Source organism: Lepidochelys olivacea (genome assembly GCF_965140295.1).
Source record: "Lepidochelys olivacea isolate rLepOli2 genome assembly, chromosome: 8".
NCBI lineage: Eukaryota > Metazoa > Chordata > Testudines > Cheloniidae > Lepidochelys > Lepidochelys olivacea.
The window spans coordinates 54363729-54381849 of NC_140418.1; the positions used below are offsets into that span (position 1 = coordinate 54363729).

At 47.0% G+C, this 18121-nt stretch overlaps 1 protein-coding gene across 1 annotated transcript; it reads right to left on the minus strand.

Annotated features, from left to right (window-relative positions):
• Positions 1-116: 116 nt before the first annotated feature.
• On the minus strand, positions 117-17244 carry LOC311525391 (2-5A-dependent ribonuclease-like; the record flags this gene model as incomplete). Its single annotated transcript, XM_084637500.1, is given in 9 exon segments — positions 117-186; positions 7237-7338; positions 7746-7861; positions 11585-11611; positions 11930-12062; positions 12234-12445; positions 15276-15367; positions 15763-16110; positions 16113-17244. Coding segments are annotated over 9 exon segments (2232 nt in total).
• Positions 17245-18121: the final 877 nt, after the last annotated feature.

Genomic DNA, 18121 nt, shown 5'->3' on the forward strand with positions numbered 1-18121 from the left:
CTGACCTGGGAACCGAGTGCCAAGTGATGAGGAAGGAGCCTGGGAAATCAGACTCTCCTGTCTCTAGTTATTCCTGTGCCAACCTGCGTAAATGCTGTCAGGCCACCTTGGGAGCATCATGTCCCCCTGCTGATCTCTTTACCCCGAGGAGAAGTTAGGAATGCTCTTTCTCTTGAGTTCACCTTCCTATCTGCCCAGGAAAAAAGATGCTTAGATGTTAGAATGCTGCTGGTTGCTTGTGTGGAGGGGACCTGCAGGGTGATTTTCAATACATGACGGAAAGTTCTCTTGGGTTTTGTCTCAGCATCGTCTGGAAGCCTCAACTGGAAAAAGCCCCCATCTGGCATCTGCGTGACCCAACAGATTGGGTAGGTAATGACTGGGAAACCTCATCTCCTTCCATCCAGACCCAGTGTGAATGCCCAGCATGAGATGGGAATCACTTGCTTCCCAAGCTGAGTACAAGTTGTATGGGCAGTACCAGCGCCCTGTCCCCCCAGCCTACCCCAGGCACAATTAAGAGTGGGGAAAGTAACCCCAGCTGAAGATGAATACAGAATAAGGGGGTAACTTACTTTATGCCCCTCTCTGCCCCTGCACAGATGGCACAGAATGAGCATTAGATTAGATTATTTGATGTGGTTTTCAGTACCTAACATTTGTCTAACGGTGCCCACCACAGCATCCATCTAATTCATCAATGTGGGGAACAGAAGGGGATTGTTAGAATAATCTTGCGATTAAAGCACTGGACTGGGAATCAGGGGATCCTGCTTCTGTTCCTGGCTCTGCCACAGACTCTCAGTGAATTAACTACTCTCTGTGTGCCTCATTTTGCCATCTGTAAAGTGGGGATAACAACACTTCCCTCCCTCAGGCATTGTGAGACTAAATCCTTGGAAGGCACTCTGATCCTGCAGCGATGGGAGCATAGAGGGACTCCAATAGACTGTATACTCTCCAGTGCTTTGTCCAGTTCTGTTCCAAACGGTCCAACGGAGAGAGTTTGGGAGATTATACCCAGTCCAAGAGACCTCGCCATTGGGATAGCTTCTCTGATAGTCAGGCTTTTCATTTCACTGCTTCTGGTTAAGAGCCCTTGGACCATTCTGAACTCTAACTCCAGAGGATAAAGTAGAAAGTAGGACTAAGTCTAGATAGAGTTGGGATGGGCTGACAAATAACATGTATGGAGACATGCTCATGGACCAAGGACCAGGGCCAGGAGGGAGTGGTGGGATATGTTGAAACTTGTTCTGCTTTTGAGGAAATGACTGTATCCATGACAACATTTGTGTCATACAAACCAAAACTCACTAGGGTGGGATTGTTGGCTTCTCAGCTTTGTTGCAATTCCAGTGCATTTGTATAATAGAGGGTGGGTGCCCTCCTGTCCCCCACCCATCTTGAATTGGCACTGCCTGACGTTCTTGCTCTTTTTCCTTCAGGCAACAGCTTCAAGATGCTTCTAAAAAGCCATCCTAATCCATCCCCGCTTTCACTGTTTGAGTGAGAGCAACTGTCCCTCTCCACCCGGAGGCTGGCTCTGAAGACACAGCAGTGCTGCAGCTCAGGACTGAGGTGCACTAGCAGGGCCGTGGTGGGAGGTCTGGACTAGAATATCAGGGGTTGTGACAGTTCAGGCATTAGGTGCTTTGGCAGACCTATGGGTTGCACAACACCCTGTCCTCATAGTCCTTGGCTGTGGACAATGATGGCATCTTCCGCCTTCAATAATGTTCTTTAATCACTGGCCCCTTCCCCCATAAACAAATAAGTGGAAGCAAAAAAAAGAAAGAAAGAAAGGTCACCGGGAGGTAGGTAGCTAGGCCTAGGCACTAGGATGGCAGGGCCTGCTTACCCCTCCACTTGGGGGACAATAGCAGAGAGCAGCCAGCCAGAAACTCCAGCCAGGGGGGCAAGCACAGCCAAAGCTGGGACCTCTAGACATCGCAGTGAAAACTGTAGCTGGTTCTGACTTGCTCTGCCCTGCCCTGACTGGCTGGCTGTTTGCTCAAACCCTCCCTCTCCCTCCTCACAGTATCTTCACCTCACCTTCAATCCACACCTGCCCCTCTTAGCCTCTCCTCCCCTGCCCTGTCCCCTTCACCTCCCTTTCCATTTGGCTGATCCCCTAACTAAGTAAAGCCACTCCTCACCCCGGCCTAAAATAGTTGTGGAATGAACATGACGTTTGCTGCCATCCTGCTGATCACTCCGCTTGTGTGTTAGATCCCTTCCCGCAATCTGGAGCTGTCTAGTCTATTTAGACAAGTTGTCTCATTGTTTCCTTGTACCTCCCTGTCTGTCCGTCTCCACCTGTTGTCTCATCTTGAGATTCTAAGCTCTTTGGGGCCGGGGCTGTCTTTTTGTTCTGTTTGTCCAGCTCCTAGAGCCGTGGTCCATGACTGGGGCTAGTAGGCACTTCCGTAACACCAATAAATAATAATTAGTAGGTTTGCTGCTTGGGTGTATTGATTCCCCGGGTGCAATGCTCTTGTCTCAGTTCTCAGAGGGAGTTGTTCCAACGACTCACACAAAGTAAGCGGGCCGCCTCTGTGCCTTTGAAGCAACATTGCAGGAAAATCTGATTTCTCTGTAAGTCATTGTCTACCCTGGGGATATGCCCCTGTTACAGCCACCAGTGGCTAGCCACTAAGGTAGCTGCACCAGTGCAAACCCCTAGTGCGGGCAGGCAAAAGCTCTACAAGCTACAATTTGCACTGGGAGAGCTTGTGACTCCTTGAAGCCTGGGCAAGCTTCATCGTTGCTAACCTAACTGTAGTTTAAAGCCTCTTTGCCTGCCTAGTGCAGCTACTGTGCTGGCCGAAATCCCCAGTGTAAACAAGGCCTAAGGGAGCTGTATCCGTTCCCCCCACTATCCTTCTCGCTTGTTAATTTCCCAGAGGTCATTGCAGCGTGTGATGTAAAGTGTTTTTCCCCTCCACAGAGACAGCGGGAAGCCTAGTGCTCCGATGTTATTAGCGGATGCTGCAATGGGAAAAAAGTTCTGAGTTTCAAGAAACATGCACATGCACAGAGAAACTTTCTGCTCAGATGCTAACAAGTGCAGAGAATAAAAGGTTCTGTTTCCTTGATCTGTTCCTAGTACCCTTCTGTCTTCGTCGAAATAAAACTAGCAGAGCAACCTCCACAATGAATTCCTGTCCCTTCACACTCTGAACACACCATATGAGCCTCTGAATCCATCTCCTGTTCTCACTCTCATCCCCTCTTTGGAGATGCTAGAGAACTTCTGGCCCTGGGGCATTTACACCCTGTTAGCATAGACCAGACAACTGTTTCCCCCCCAGCGTGAAGGTGGCAGTGGGAGGGAGGGGGAGGAGCAGAGACCTTGGCTTCCAGAAGCAGCCGGCAATGTCTCTGCGGCCCCTGGGGGGAGCCAAGGGAGTCTCCGCATGCTGCCCCCGCGCCGAGCGCTGACTCCGCAGCTCCCAGGAGCCAGCAAACAGAGCTGTAAACAGGGGAGTTTCAGTGGGAGTTCTGTTGGAGGAGAAGGTATTTGTATTTGGTTTTGTATCTGTATGTGTAGAGGCTTGTAGGGGCTTTGTGCTGGGAGAGAAGCTGAGCCCTGATTAGGGGGCGGGGCTTCTCTGACTAGGGGTCCTATAAAGGTAGCCAGCCAGCAGCACAGGAGCCAGCAAACAGAGCTGTAAACAGGGGAGTTTCAGTGTGAGTTTGAAAGGGGAGTTTGTCTTGTGGTGCATGTTTGGGGTTTGTTTTTGCTGTGGGTGGTGGGTTTTGGAGTGGTTTGTGTTTCCCAGATTAACAGGATTTAGGAGGGAAGACTATGACAGATACAGAGGCAGCAGTGGGAGTGACCCATGTCATGGAAGACACAATGAAGATGGCTGGATGTGGAAGCTGCGGTATGTACATGATCCTGGAGGGGGTACCTGGTAAGAGTTTTTTGTCTGCATGAAATGCCATCTGATAGAGCTGATGGAGGAAAAGATCTGAGGATTGGAGATGCAGGTGGAGACTCTGGTTGAGTTTAGGAGGGAGTTTGAGTGGATTATGGAGCAAAGACATAAGGCAGCTGAAGGGAAAAGCTCAGACTTGCAGATGGAAGCAGAACTGAAGAATTCTGAGGGGAGACTGCTGGGTGAGGAAAGTGGACAGTGGAAGCATGTGACTAAGAAAACCAGGCAGAGGAAAAGATGGCTAGTGAAGGAGAAATAGAGTTCAAGAATAGGTTTGCAGAGTTGGAAAATGAAGAAGGGGCTCAGCAGGTGGTCACTGAAGGTGGAAGGGCAAGGAAGAAGAGAAGAGCGGCTAGTCCTATAGGAAAAGGGGAAGAGTCAATGGAGACTACACCAAATATGAGCCTCAGGAGGATACAGGATGTGTTGAAAAGGATTACAAGGGAGAATAGGAATGGAAAGAACTTGCAGCCAGAGGGAACAGGGGATAGACTGGAGAATAGCACCGTCACCAGGAAAAGGCAGGTCTACATGACCGGGGACTCCTTACTGAGAAGAATAGACAGGCCTGTAACCAGAGCTGATCCAGAGAATAGAAGGGTGTGCTGTCTTCCAGGTACTAAGACACGGGATGTAGACCTGAGGTTGAAAAGGATCCTAAAGGGAGCAGGAAAGAATCCACTAATTATCCTTCATGTGGGAACAAATGATACCGGTAGATTCTCACTGGAACGTATCAACGGAGACTATGCCAGGCTGGGGAAGACGCTTAAGGAAATAGAGGCTCAGGTGATCTTCAGTGGGATTCTGCCTGTTCCTAGAGAAGGGCAACAAAGGTATGACAAGATTATGACTATCAACAGATGGCTCAGGCAGTGGTGCTATAAGGAGGGCTTTGGGATGTATGGCCACTGGGAGGCATTCATGGACAGAGGACAGTTCTCTCGGGATGGACTTCATCTGAGTAGGGAAGGAAATAGACTTCTAGGATGGAGGCTGGCACAACTGATTAAGAGAGCTTTAAACTAGGAATTTGGGGGAGATGGTTGGGAGATATCCAGGTAATCTCCACGCTGGATTTTAGCATTAAGAGGGAAGAAAACAAAGTAAAAAAGGATACAGTCGTGGGTAGGAGAATGGACATAAGGAGGAAGGGCAGTGTGGATACCAGTCTAATAGGTCATACTGGCTGTAGAATGACCGTGCCTAATCAGGTAAAGAATGTAAGCGAGGCCAAACAGCAAAAATTAAGATATCTGTACACCAATGCGAGGAGGATGTCACCACAGGATGACTATGAGCTGCCAATGTGATATGGCCGTGAAAAAAGCTAATGTGGTCTTGGGATGCATCAGGCGAGGTATTTCCAGTAGAGACAAGGAGGTGTTAGTACCGTTATACAAGGCACTGGTAAGACCTCACTTGCAATACTGTGTGCAGTTCTGGTCTCCCATGTTTAAGAAGGATGAATTTAAACTGGAACAGGTACAGAGAAGGGCTACTAGGATGATCTGAGGAACAGAAAACCTGTCTTATGAAGGGAGACTCAAAGAGCTTGGCTTGTTTAGCCTAACCAAAAGAAAGTTGAGGGGAAGATATGATTGCTCTCTATAAATATATCAGAGGGATAAATACTGGAGAGGGAGAGGAATTATTTAAGCTCGGTACCAATATGGACACAAGAACAAATGGATATAAACTGGCCATCGGGAAGTTTAGACTTGAAATTAGACCAAGGTTTCTAACCATCAGAGGAGTGAAGTTCTGGAATAGCCTTCCAAGGGAAGCAGTGGGGGCAAAAGACCTATCTGGCTTCAAGATTAAACTCAATAAGTTTATGGAAGAGATGGTATGATGGGATAACATGATTTTGGCAATTAATTGATCTTTAACTATTCATGGTAAATAGGCCCAATGGCCTGTGATGGGATGTTAGATGGGGTGGGATCTGAGTTACTACAGAGAATTCTTTCCTGGGTATCTGGCTGGTGAATCTTGCCCACATGCTCAGGGTTCATATTTGGGGTCAGGAAGGAATTTTCCTCCAGGGCAGATTGGAAGAGGCCCTGGGGGGTTTTCGCCTTCCTCTGTAGCATGGGGCACGGGTCACTTGCTGGAGGATTCTCTGCCCCTTGAAGTCTTTAAACCATGATTTGAGGACTTCAATAGCTCAGACATAGGTGAGAGGTTTATCGCAGGAGTGGGTGAGTTAGATTCTGTCACCTGCATTGTGCAGGAGGTCAGACTAGATGATCATAATGTTCCCTTCTAACCTTAATATCTGTGAATCAATGGGAGCTGCGGGGGCGGTGCCTGCAGGCAGGGGCAGCGTGCGGAGACCCCCTGTCCTGCCCTCGCCTAGAGCCGTTGCCAGAGAGATGTGCCAGGTGGGAGCCGCCCGAGGTAAGTGCTGCACCCATCACTCCCTCCCACACCTCAACCCCCTGCCCCAGCCGGGAGCCAGAACTCAAACTCCCTCCGAAAGCCTGCATCCCCTCCTGCACCCAAACTCCTTCCCAGAGCCCGCACCCCCTCCTGCACCCAAACTTCTTCCCGTACCGCTCACCCCCTCCCACAACCAAACTTCCTTCCAGAGCCCACACCACCTCCTGGACCCCAAACCCCTGCCCCAGCCTGGTGAAAGTGAGTGAGGGTGGGGTGAGAGCGAGCAAGGGAGGAAAGGGGGGATGGAGTGAGTGGGGGTGGAGCCTCAGAGAAGGGGTGGGGCAAGGGCTGAGCATGGGGGGTTGGGGGTCCCTGAAAATTTTTAAATCAAAATGGGGATCCTTGGGTTGCTGAAGTTTGAGAACCACTGGCTTAGACCTTTGTTGTAAACAGACCTCACACAGGAGTGAACAACAAGTTCCCAACACCCCGTGGCCTGGCTACATGAGAGCTACTCTATAGCGAGGCCAGGATTGCTTGCTCATGTCGCCCCGGCCTCTGTGGGGCAGGTGTCACCAACTAGTTCTATGCCTGATCTGCAGAGGATAAGAGTCCGTTACAACCCTAGCTAGAGAACTTTAGCTCAGCTGTAGCAGCCCATGCATTTAGCTCTGAAGGTCCACAGTTCAGCCTCCCAAGTTGTTTGAGGGGAGCGCACCCAGAACTGTGAAGAGAGAAGATATGATGCAGGGAACTGAGAGCTTTCATAAAGACACATCAGCCTCGGGGCCAATGAAGGCCTTCTCTCCATTCTGATTAACACTGGCAGAGCGTGCTTGTGAAAATAAACTGATTAATTTGAGTTCCCAAACTGGAGATATTTACCAAATAGATAATTAAATCCCACCAACCTCTGTCTACACGGCGCAAATGCTCATAGACATAAAATGTCAGATCTGGAAACCGGTCAACAAAATACTGTGATGGGTTCTGGATTATTTCCTTGAACCTAGAATAGAGAACGGATGATTTTACATGGGGCATCTCAATTCATTGAGAAGTATCAAAGAAGTAGGTTTTCCCACTTTTTGCTTCTGCTAGTGAAGTTTCACCAGCCTTGAGAGAATTTCCTGAAAACCAACTAAGGTTCATGCTCTCCCTGCTTTGCGTCTCTGGCTTCTTCCATTCTCACCCTAGTTCTCATGCCCTGGAATTTAAAAAAAAAAAAATCACTTCATGGGGGGAAGAGCATTTGGCCACTAGTTTTCAAAATCTGGTTGCAAAATGCACTTAAAGTTGTTTTTTGTTTCTTTATAATGCTGGAAGTGAGAAAAGGACCTGCTCCACCCTAAGTCCCCTCGCAGCCTCCCCGAAACAATCTTCATCTGGGACATCAATCCCGATACGACCACTTACCATTGTGGTTTTCCACCATAGTGCGCCCCGACATTTCTGATTAACCTCAACAGGTCAGTGACAGTATCTTCATAGGGGCGTCTCTTTTCCATGTTTTTCAGGACATCTTGATCAATCTGAAAAATGACCCATAAGAGATCGGTCACTCCATGAGGTTCCCATACCACAGAAAATACTCTCTTCCTTCCCCCTCCTTCTTGTCCCCTGGCTACTGCGATCTCCCACACTGGAAACGGAGTCACTATCCCATTATTTCTTACATTTTCAACAGAATTGACCACACCTATTTTATAGCTACAGCGATAGTTAAGGCTGCATAATTGTTTCCATTGTAACCCCCTATGTCAGTCACTCAGAGCTCTCCAAAACTTTTCACATCTCAGGCTGAAATTTTCCAGGTTCAGTGTCTGTCTGGGGATGAATTGGGCTGTTTTTGTTTTTTCACAGAGTATGAGCTAAAACAGTCCCACTGTTAAGAACATGTAAAAAAAAATAATTAAGAACCTTCCCTATTATAAACAAAACCACCGCCCAACCTTGCAACCCCTGAGAGCCAAAAGGACGAGATCAAAGAAAGTTGAAATTTAGCTGGGAGAAAATAGACCTATGCAAAGAGAACTACCTCTGGTGACTTGTGGTTTTGTTTCTGCAGAGATTGCAGGGTCTTGAAACCACAGTTTGCACACCCACAGTGCTTTGTACAAGTACAGGGTTTTTTAGCCACTCTTAGCAGAGTTCTAAATGCAGGCATGCAGCACTACATGTGGGCTTGGCTAGCCTAGATGCACTGTGAGCATGCACAGCTATATTATGCATTGAGGCCCCAATATCTGTACAGAGACTCACTGAAGTGTCATAGGGGGCTACCCAGACCGAGCAACTTACACAAAGGCCTCAGTGAGCGTACATTTACTGCACACCAAAAGTGTTTGTTCCAACAGGCAGGGCTCCACACAACCTTTTGCATTACTGACTAAGGTGCACAGTCACTGCACACCTGATATAGAGAATTCTGATGGGTCAAAACCATTCTAAGTTATGGAATTTTTTTCCCTTTGAAGCCATAGGAATACCATTCAATGTCAGGAAGTGCCACAGTGAAGACTGTATATGCAACCTTAACTAGCCTTATACCAGGGGTCGGCAACCTTTCGGAAGTGGTGTGCCGAATCTTCACTTATTCACTGTAATTTAAGGTTTTGCGTGCCAGTAATACATGTTAACGTTTTTTAGAAGGTCTCTCGCTATAAGTCTCTATATTATATAACTAAACTATTGTCGTATGTAAAGTAAACAAGGTTTTCAAAATGTTTAAGACGCTTCATTTTAAATTAAATTAAAATGCAGATCTTACGCCGCCGGCCCGCTCTGCCCACTTCCAGCCTGGGGTTCCGTTCACCTAGACCGGCAGCCGGCTGAGTGGGGCCTGCGGCTGGGACCCCGGCTGGCAAGGGGCTGGCAGCCAGAACCCCAGACCAGCAGTGGGCTGTGCGGCTCAGCCTGCTGCCACTCAGCCCGCTGCCGGTCCGGGGTTCTGTCCACCGGCTCCTGCCAGCCAGGGTCCCAGCTGCCGACCCCACTCAGCCCGCTGCCGGTCTGGGATCCTGGCCCTGCCCACATAGAGTGGGTACCTACCTTCTCCCTGGTTCTAGCCCATTCTCTTCCTCTCTCTCTCTCTGCACTGAGCTGAGGGTGGGAGTGCACTGAGCACAGGGCTGGGGGTGAAGGAGCAGGCTGGGGGTTGGGGTGTAGGGTCTGGCCAGGAGCTAGAATGAGGGAGGGGGCTCAGGGTTTGGGTGTGGAGTGCTTACCTGGGCAGCTCCCATTTGGTGGAAGGGGTGCACGTTGGAATGTGTGGGGGGTGCAGGAGCTCCCGTTTGGTGCTCAGGTTGGGGGTGGGAGTGTGGGGGGTGCAGGAGTCAGGGCATGGTGTGTGGGGGGTACTGGAGTCAGGAATGGGGTCGTGGGAGGGTGCAGGTGTCAGGGCAGGAGGCTGGGTATGTGTGAGGGGGGTGTAGGGGTCAGGGCCGAGGGCTGGGAGTGTGTAGGGGTCAGGGCCAAGGGCTGAGGTCGGGGGGGCAGGGGTCAAGGCAGAGGGATGGGGGTGTGGGCTAGGGTCATGGGGGTGCTCCCAGCCCCCTGCCCAGAGCAGCTCACGGCAGGGGGCTGGAGGGGATATGCCCTGATTCCACCCCTCCCTTCCTCAAGGCCCCGTCTCCACCTCTTCCCTGGAGCAGCGCGCGCGCTGCGGCTCCACTTCTCCCCAAGGGCCATCAGCTGATCGGCGGCAGGGAGGGAGAAGAGGAGGGGCAGGAACCCAGCATGCTGGGGGAAGAGGCGGGGGAGAGGGGACCTTGCCTGCCCTGCAGCAGCAGCTGGCAGGACCAAGCTTCTTCATCCTGCCTCCCCCCCCCCCCCCCCGGGCGGGGGGGCGCAGAGAAGAGCAGGCCAGGGCGGGCAGGATTGTTAATGGCACGCTGCTGCCTGTCGGGGTCCCAGCCGCCGGCCCTGCTCAGCCCGCTGCCGGCCTGGGTTCGGCAGCCGGCTGAGCGGGGCCGGCGGCTAGGACCCGGCAGGCAGCAGCATGCCATTAAAAATCGGCTCTTGTGCCATCTTTGGCACGCGTGCCAGAGGTTGCCAACCCCTGCCTTATACATAATGCATAGTATTCAGGACCAAATTCATGTAACAGATTTCAGAATTTGGCTCAAAGACTCTAATTACGTTACATACTATTTCTCAAATAATACAACACAACACTGTTTTCCCCCCTAGAACCTTGAAAGGTGCATCTTGTAAGGTGTGCAGTGAGGGTTTGATCCCTGACACCTATGGCAAGGCTTCCATTGACATCAATGGGCATTGGATTAGGCCCTGTGAAGCCCATTCACTACATATCTTCAGGCATACACAAGGGGGCAGAGTTAGAGGAATGACGGTTTTATGGTTAAAGCACTGGACTGGAACTCAGGAGATCTGGCTCTGGATTCAAGTTTCCAGCAGACTCCCTGTGTGACAGACTCCCTCTGACTCTCTCTGTGCCTCCATTCTCCATTTGTAAAATAAAAATTATACTTTCTTTCTCCCACCTTCTCTCTCTTGTCTATTTAGATTGTGAGTTCTTGAGGGCAGGGATTATCTCTCACTAGATGTTCATGCAGCACCTAACGTGATGGGGCCTTGGTCTTGGTACAGGCTGCTAGGTACTACTTTAATACAAAAATAAATAATAATTAGCATTACATATGTAACTTTAATTTTCTCATTTCCTAATATCTGAGTGCTCAAGTGTGCAACCTGCATGATAGTATGTGGGGGAAGGGATTTGGAATGAAAAAATGGCAAAAAAATATACTTGAAAAGGTACAAAACTGATGAAGTTTTCAGATATTTAAAATATGAAATGGCAATATAGGAAAAACACAATGCATTTTCCTAAGAAGAAAATATCTAAAGTATATTTTAAATATCAAATGTATATTAGCAATTTAGCAAACCAATTCAGATTCCATTTGGTACAGGAATCCACTGATAATGAAGTTATTTAGTATCAGTGCACTGGAAGAATATGTATATTGGATGATGCCTTGATTATGTGTCAATTTCATTCTGCCAAATCCCTTGGTTGGCCATTAGCTGCTTTTGATCACTAAATCAAGTAGGCTTTGGCCAGAGGTCCTCCATTTCACTTTGCAATGGACAGGCTGAGTAATAAACAGCATTTATGGATTCCTTCGGCCTTGCCACCAGCAACAGGTATCCTTGTCTTTGAAGACACGGTGGACACAGAACATGAGCAAACTGAGAAAAGGTTGAATACAGGCAGTAGTCCAACCAACCATCAAGCAGAAAGGACTATGATGACACTACCAAAAAAAGAGAAAAGGAAATTAGTCTTGATCCACAGTAAGGAATCTGGGCTGAGACATCTGTGGCCCACATACAGAAAACCTTTGGGCCTAGAGGTCTTCAGGGACACCTTTCCTAGTACAAGCTGCCTATTGTTATTTATTTTATGATTTAAATGCCAGCAGTGTGCTGGGTGCTGTATAAAACACTAACTGACAACGGTCCTAGCCCTGGAACATTTGCACTATACAACAAAGATAGAGCGAATACAAGACACAGCAGGAAGCCTATTTGGAGGATTATTCTTAATATATAATTAGCTGATTAAAGCTTACCTTCTTAGTCCACTGGTAGAAGTGCTTCTCAGTTGTTGCCTTATTGCAACTCAAAGCTTTCACAATCTGGCTCTCAGAATTGCGTTTTTCAATGTCTGGATTATTCCCAACATCCACAAGAAACTCAAACCTGCTGTGGAATTGAAAGAGAGGAAGGGATGGCCTTCAAGAATGTGTACCTCCTAAGGTAAGTCAGGGTCGTCATGGCACATTTATTATCCCAGAGCTGGGAGGTTATGGCAGGAGCATTGCAGCTATTGTATCTATTGTTTGAGATCCTAGAACTATTGTTAATGACACTTACCTCTCATGGGTCCAGAAAAATGGATGGTGGATCAAGTCTCCTAACTGAACTGAGTTTCCTCCATGGGGGGAGACCAAACTTCTTATGAGATCTTCAATCTCCATTTGACCCTGCAAATCCGTTGGACATCTTGCAGCCACATCCTCTCCATCAGGTCCATCAAAAGGGACCTCACCCCTTGTTACAACATATAGGACCAACCTTCCGAGTGCCTGAGCAGGAGAACAAGCATCAGAATATTTCACTTCCAGAGCCAAAACCTCCAGCAGAGAGAGCATATAGGGTTTGATCCTGCTCTCCTTGAGTTCAGAAGAAGCAGTACTGAGCTCATAATCCGCGTAGATTCAGTTTATATGTTCATCCTATGGGCCAAATTTTCTTTGTTCTGCTATTCTCAAGAAACAGCAAGTACAAGCAAGTACAAGAAACAGCAAGGGTCTTTACCAAAAATAGGTATATGAATTGATAATATCTCCCACTTACAGTATCCCTTAAAAGAATCTGTTTTGATACTGAAATCAAGGTTGTTGGGCTTTTTAAAAAAATGCTGCATGTAAAATAATGGAATCCGTGGATCAAGGTTAAGGTTGTTGTGTTGTAATGAAATATACATTTCTTTAGACTAAGAAAGAATAACGTGCTTACGTTTATTACATGGGTGTAAGATGTTATGATGTTTTAACTATTCACTTCCTTGCTGTTAAAGGTTTGGGTTTTGTAAATGATGTGGTAGTTAAATAAATTGTTGATACTTAGCAACCTTCACTGTTTTTTTCTGTTTGGGAGTTGGATGAACAATTGAACCAGTGGATGAACTGCTTTGCCTCTGGTGTATTCCCATAGGCCTAAATCCTGCAAAGGTTAACACGTGTGCTTAACTTCACACACCGTGAGTGATGCCACTGAAGTCAATTGGAGTGTGGCCTAAGGCCTATTTTATGTATCTGTTACTCTCCCTTTATTGTGCATGTAATATAAGGAAATGACTTGTCCTTCAACAGTTTTATTTATCTTTTCTCAATGAGTAGGTTGCAACCCCAGGGAGTCCTGAAAGGTAACCAGGGGTGTCATGAGGCATTGAAATTTTTAATTAGAATCTAAAGCAAAGAAAATCTCACTCCCCCACTCCCAATTCACCTTACCCTTCAAAATCAAGTATTCTCTGTCAACCTCTCAAAACACACACACAAATAAATTTATATAAGCTTAGCATTATCATTGATACTTTTTTATCCTTACATTTACTATAAAAGTAACGAGGTTGCAACATTTTTTTAACTTTCCATAGGGAGCTGTCAACCTGAAAAGGTGGAGAAACATTGATCTACACTTAAAGAAACTAAAAATTAACTTAGCTATAGCTTTGCAGCCAATTTTTGTCTGTTTCATTTGAAGTGAACACTAATAAATACATTACAGCAGTCAGCCCAGTTGCAGCTTAGAACATGCTGGCCATTTCAACCAGAATAGCAGAGATCCTCTTGTCAGATTAGTGCACATTGTAAATAGCAACTTGCAATAGCTCAGAGGAAAAAGTCTTTAATGTTCACCTCTTGTAATACCCAAAGGCCTTGCTTCTGATGGGGAAAAATATCCTTTTCTATTAAAAATTCCATTTTCCTAGGAGCTATGTCAATTTCTTGTGATCTATGGCAAGAAGCTGACCAGCTCCTGGTCAAATTGCCCATATGCTGCAGTGTGCTGTAGGTGTCACGGCCACTGTATTTTTATATCAAGTTTAAAATAAACTGAAAACAAGATACGTAGAAAAGACTATGGGCCAGATTGTCTCCATCTGTGTGAAAAGCAAAGGGATGGAACTTTGGGTTGTAAGATTTTCATATACGTTGTTCCACTGATGGAGTTACGTTTCAACTCCTGCCCCCACAGGGAAAAGCAACTTCCTACCAATAGATCTGGCACTTGGCAGCCCCCTTCCTCCGAAGCTCCTTGCCTGCATGGCTCCAATGGACTGGTATAGCAATAAAAACAATATAGGTATAAAAGCATGAAAAAAAAAATCACAAGACATAGATCTAGCCAGGGAGAGCTGTCTCTGTCTAAAGAATAGATTGCAGTGCCACAACATGGCTGCAACCCTTTGATTTCTTGGCTGTTTCTGACACATCATTATATTAGCATGTTGAAATTAAAGGATCAAGAAGGTCCCTTATCAGAAGTGACGGAACAATCCATTATTTCTATCACATGCACCTGCAATTTGTATTTTTTTTTTTAGAAGCATTGGAAGGTCCAAGAAATCAAGCCATCTGATTGGCTGATGCCAAATTGATTTCCTGTCAACAATACTCTGACCTTCTGCATTGTCTATTTCTACGTATGATTCTGCAGAGACCAATAACTATATTGTTAGGTTGGGGGTTGTGTTAACCACTGCCATTTCTTCTGTATAAATGTAAGAAATAATCGAGCTCCTTTATGGAATAGATAGCTGAAACAATAGAGACCACCACTCAAAACACCAGCCATGCAGATCAGGTCAGAAACTGAGCTACATGGGAAGAGAGGTTTTGAAGTGTATTGTTTGTTGGAGTAGGACTTGTGGCAGGGGGCAGAAACCCACAGAAGCAGACAGAGAAGGCAGCCAAGGCACAGCCAAAGATGCGCTTACAGCCTGACGCTGACAAAAGCTAAGAGACAGCACTTTTGGGTTGAGTGCTGGCTGGGCAAAAGGCTTGGGACTGTGAGCAAAGAAACTGTCGCCAGCTGTTTGATTTCTTTTGTGTTCAGGAAAACTGGACTTTATGTGCATTCTTTGTAAATAAGCAGGCGTGCATCAAAGAAATACCTGGCTCCATAATTTATTTCTTTTCCTAACAGAATCAACTCACAAGACCCCAAATGTTAGCTAATCACTTGGCTCAAAAGGCATAACCACATGTTATTTTTGTATGAGCAGAGCAGGCTAAGATCTCTCCCCCCAGGAAATTAAAAAAAAGAAAGAGACTAGGAAAAAAACAGAAAAGAAAGGGCAGAAAGTTGAAAAACTGTAAACACAATATTGATATTAAGGAAAAGTACCTCCAAGTCTTCTTTGATTATAAGTTCCCTTTGACCTTCAGCAAAACTGCTACTCTTATCAAAATCTGCAAGGAAAACTTTATCATCCGCATCTAGCAAAGCAACATAATTTGTTAATAGTAAATGAACAGTTCCTGTGCGGTGTTCCACCTTTCTATTGTGTGGCTGAATTAACCCTTTGTTCCCCAGAGCAGGATTACTCAGAGGGATGCCCTGATCCCTCCAAATAGTGGTAAAGCTGCTCAACTGCAGGCTTTGTTGCCACTGCGATCAGGTTTCCTTCCCCCTTGTCTGTCTGTCTGTCTGGGATACACACAATATCCTTGTCTTTCACACATATACATACTACAACATCCTTGTTGTGAAAACACACACACACACACGGTGCAAGTCACGGGTTTGAATCTTCTCTAATACCCTGCTTTCTAGAATTTCTCTCCCAGCCAGGCTGCAGGATTAAATGGAACTGAATGTAAAACACACAAACCTATCAAAATGTTACGTGGGTGCAGGTCTCCATGGCCTAATTCCAAAGAGTGCAGATCTCTCACTGCTCCCAAGAGTGTCTTGAGGATGTCATGATTATTCACTCCCTGTACAGATTTTCTCAGATGATCCTCAAGGCTGCTCTCACAGAGGGAGAGGCAGAAGAGCTGGCAGTTGCCATGAGTCTCAGTCCCATGAAGTTTTACCATATGTCTGTTTCTATGGCAGTGACTGAGACACGTGGATTCTTGTTTAGCCTTATCACTGCCAAGAAGGAATCTCTTCACAGCCACCTCTTTCCCTGCATGGAACCCTAGGTAGATGCCTCCTTCAGAGATGCTCTCAATGCGTAATACTCATCAAATATGATGTTGAGTTTTCTAATCTGAGGGGAATTTATACCGTGAAGACGCCGTAGTTGCTCTCCCCAGCATTTGCTGGTGGGTGCCCACTCTTTAGGAGGCTGACTATTAGTAGCCGTTGCACGGTATTTGAGCAGCAACACCACCATTTCATTGTTGTAGTTCTCTTTGGCAGCAAAAACGTCACTACCATCTGCCCTGGCTCCGTTCTCCAATAACAGCTTGGCTATTTCCTCATGGTTGTTTTCCACAGCTACCTTCAGCGCTGTTTCGCCATCATTGCCCATGGCGTTAACATCAACTTTGCTTGTCTTCAGTAACAATTCCACCAAATCCTGACTTTGCCTCTCTGCTGCCAGGATGAGTGAAGTCTTCCCATTTTCATCTCTTCCAGTAACGTCAGCGCCACAGTCCAGCAGAAAGGAGACGATCGGTTCTATATTCTTGTTTTGTCTAAGTATGGTGTTCCTCTTCTGAGGCAGCCATAATGCGTGGATCAAAGCGTTCCTGCCAAAGTTATCACAGGCATGCACGCTGGCTCTCATCTCTTTCACGAGGGTTTTCACAGCTGAGAGGTGGCCTTTCCTGGCAGCATCCATCAGGGCTGTTTCCCCGCCTTTGTACATTTGTCTTTGTTGTGTACTGACTATCCGGCCCAAATTCACATACCTCTCTTTCTCATCCGAGAAATTCTCATACAAGAATTTCAAGGCCTTCTCCCTCCCATACCAAGCAGCCTCCATAAAGGCCGTGAAGCCGTTGTTATCCTTCTCATTGATTTCTGACCCCTTAGAAAGAAAGAGCTCCAAAAGGTTCACATTCCCCACTATGCCTGCTATAATAAAGGGAGTGGCACCATTGTCCTTTCTGGCATGTGGATCAGCACCCTGCTCCAGCAGAAAGCTAATGATCTCCTCCTGATCAGCCTGTACAGCACTGTGCAGAGGTGTCCAACCACCTTCTACCTTGGAATTGACATTTGCACCTTCCTCCAACAGCTGCCGGACTGTCTTTACTGAACCTTTTTTGATAGCCTCATCTAACTGAGAGGCTGTGGCTGCTGCTGTTCCATTTCTGCAGCCGTTTGGTGCCGCTGGCTGGCTGTTGCCTGTGGCCTCCATGAAGGATAAATCAGTGGCTGTGCCCTTTGCTCCTCTTTGTCCCTTTCATGAGCAGTTTTTAGAACAAAATTTATTTCCCATACAATCGAACTGGGAAGAAGGACATGGATCTACATCTGCCTTTGATGAGAGCTGCACACAACACTTTACTGTGCAGTCCTGAAGATTCCCTCAGGAGTTTTTTTCAGCTATTTCATCTGGTTAACAGAAAAAGTAGCATCTCCTGTTAACTTAATCCCGGAGTTTACAGTTACAATAAGTGTTCTTTACAGCCATCCCCACTCTACTCCCCTCCCCTGTACTCAAGACTTATAATTATAATGAATTCATGGGAACGGAGTGGAACTCATGTTTTCTAATCTAAGGGACTAAGATGAATACTATTAAACTCATTTTCTTAATCCTGGATTAGTGCCCAAATCCCAAGAGGTGAAAAACCTACTGTGCAATAAATGCTGTATTATGTAACCCCCTAAATGGATAGATCAATACATTCAGAGGGAGCGTGGAGTTGTCCCTTGCCCTCGAGTGGGGAGGGAGGCCACTCCACCTCACTACAGGAAGACAACAAGTTTATAGGGGAAACTCCGGATCTCTGGGCAGGGCAGAGCCACAGCCAGTCTTTAGCCTGCAATCGCCTGGCTGGGGCTGACAGCAAGGAACAGTCTGGGGGGGGAGAAGGAGCTCTGGCCCTCTGGGTGGGGCAGACCCACAAACAGTCCTTAGCCCAGCACCTCCTGGCCCAGGCAGACAGGAATTAACAGTCTAGGAAGGAGCTCTGGGCAGCTGGGTGGCTAAATTCTCTGTAAACTGCACGGCCGCGCAGCAGCCTATTTAGCACCGTGCAGGTACTCAGGGAACCCAGCCCTGGCCCTGA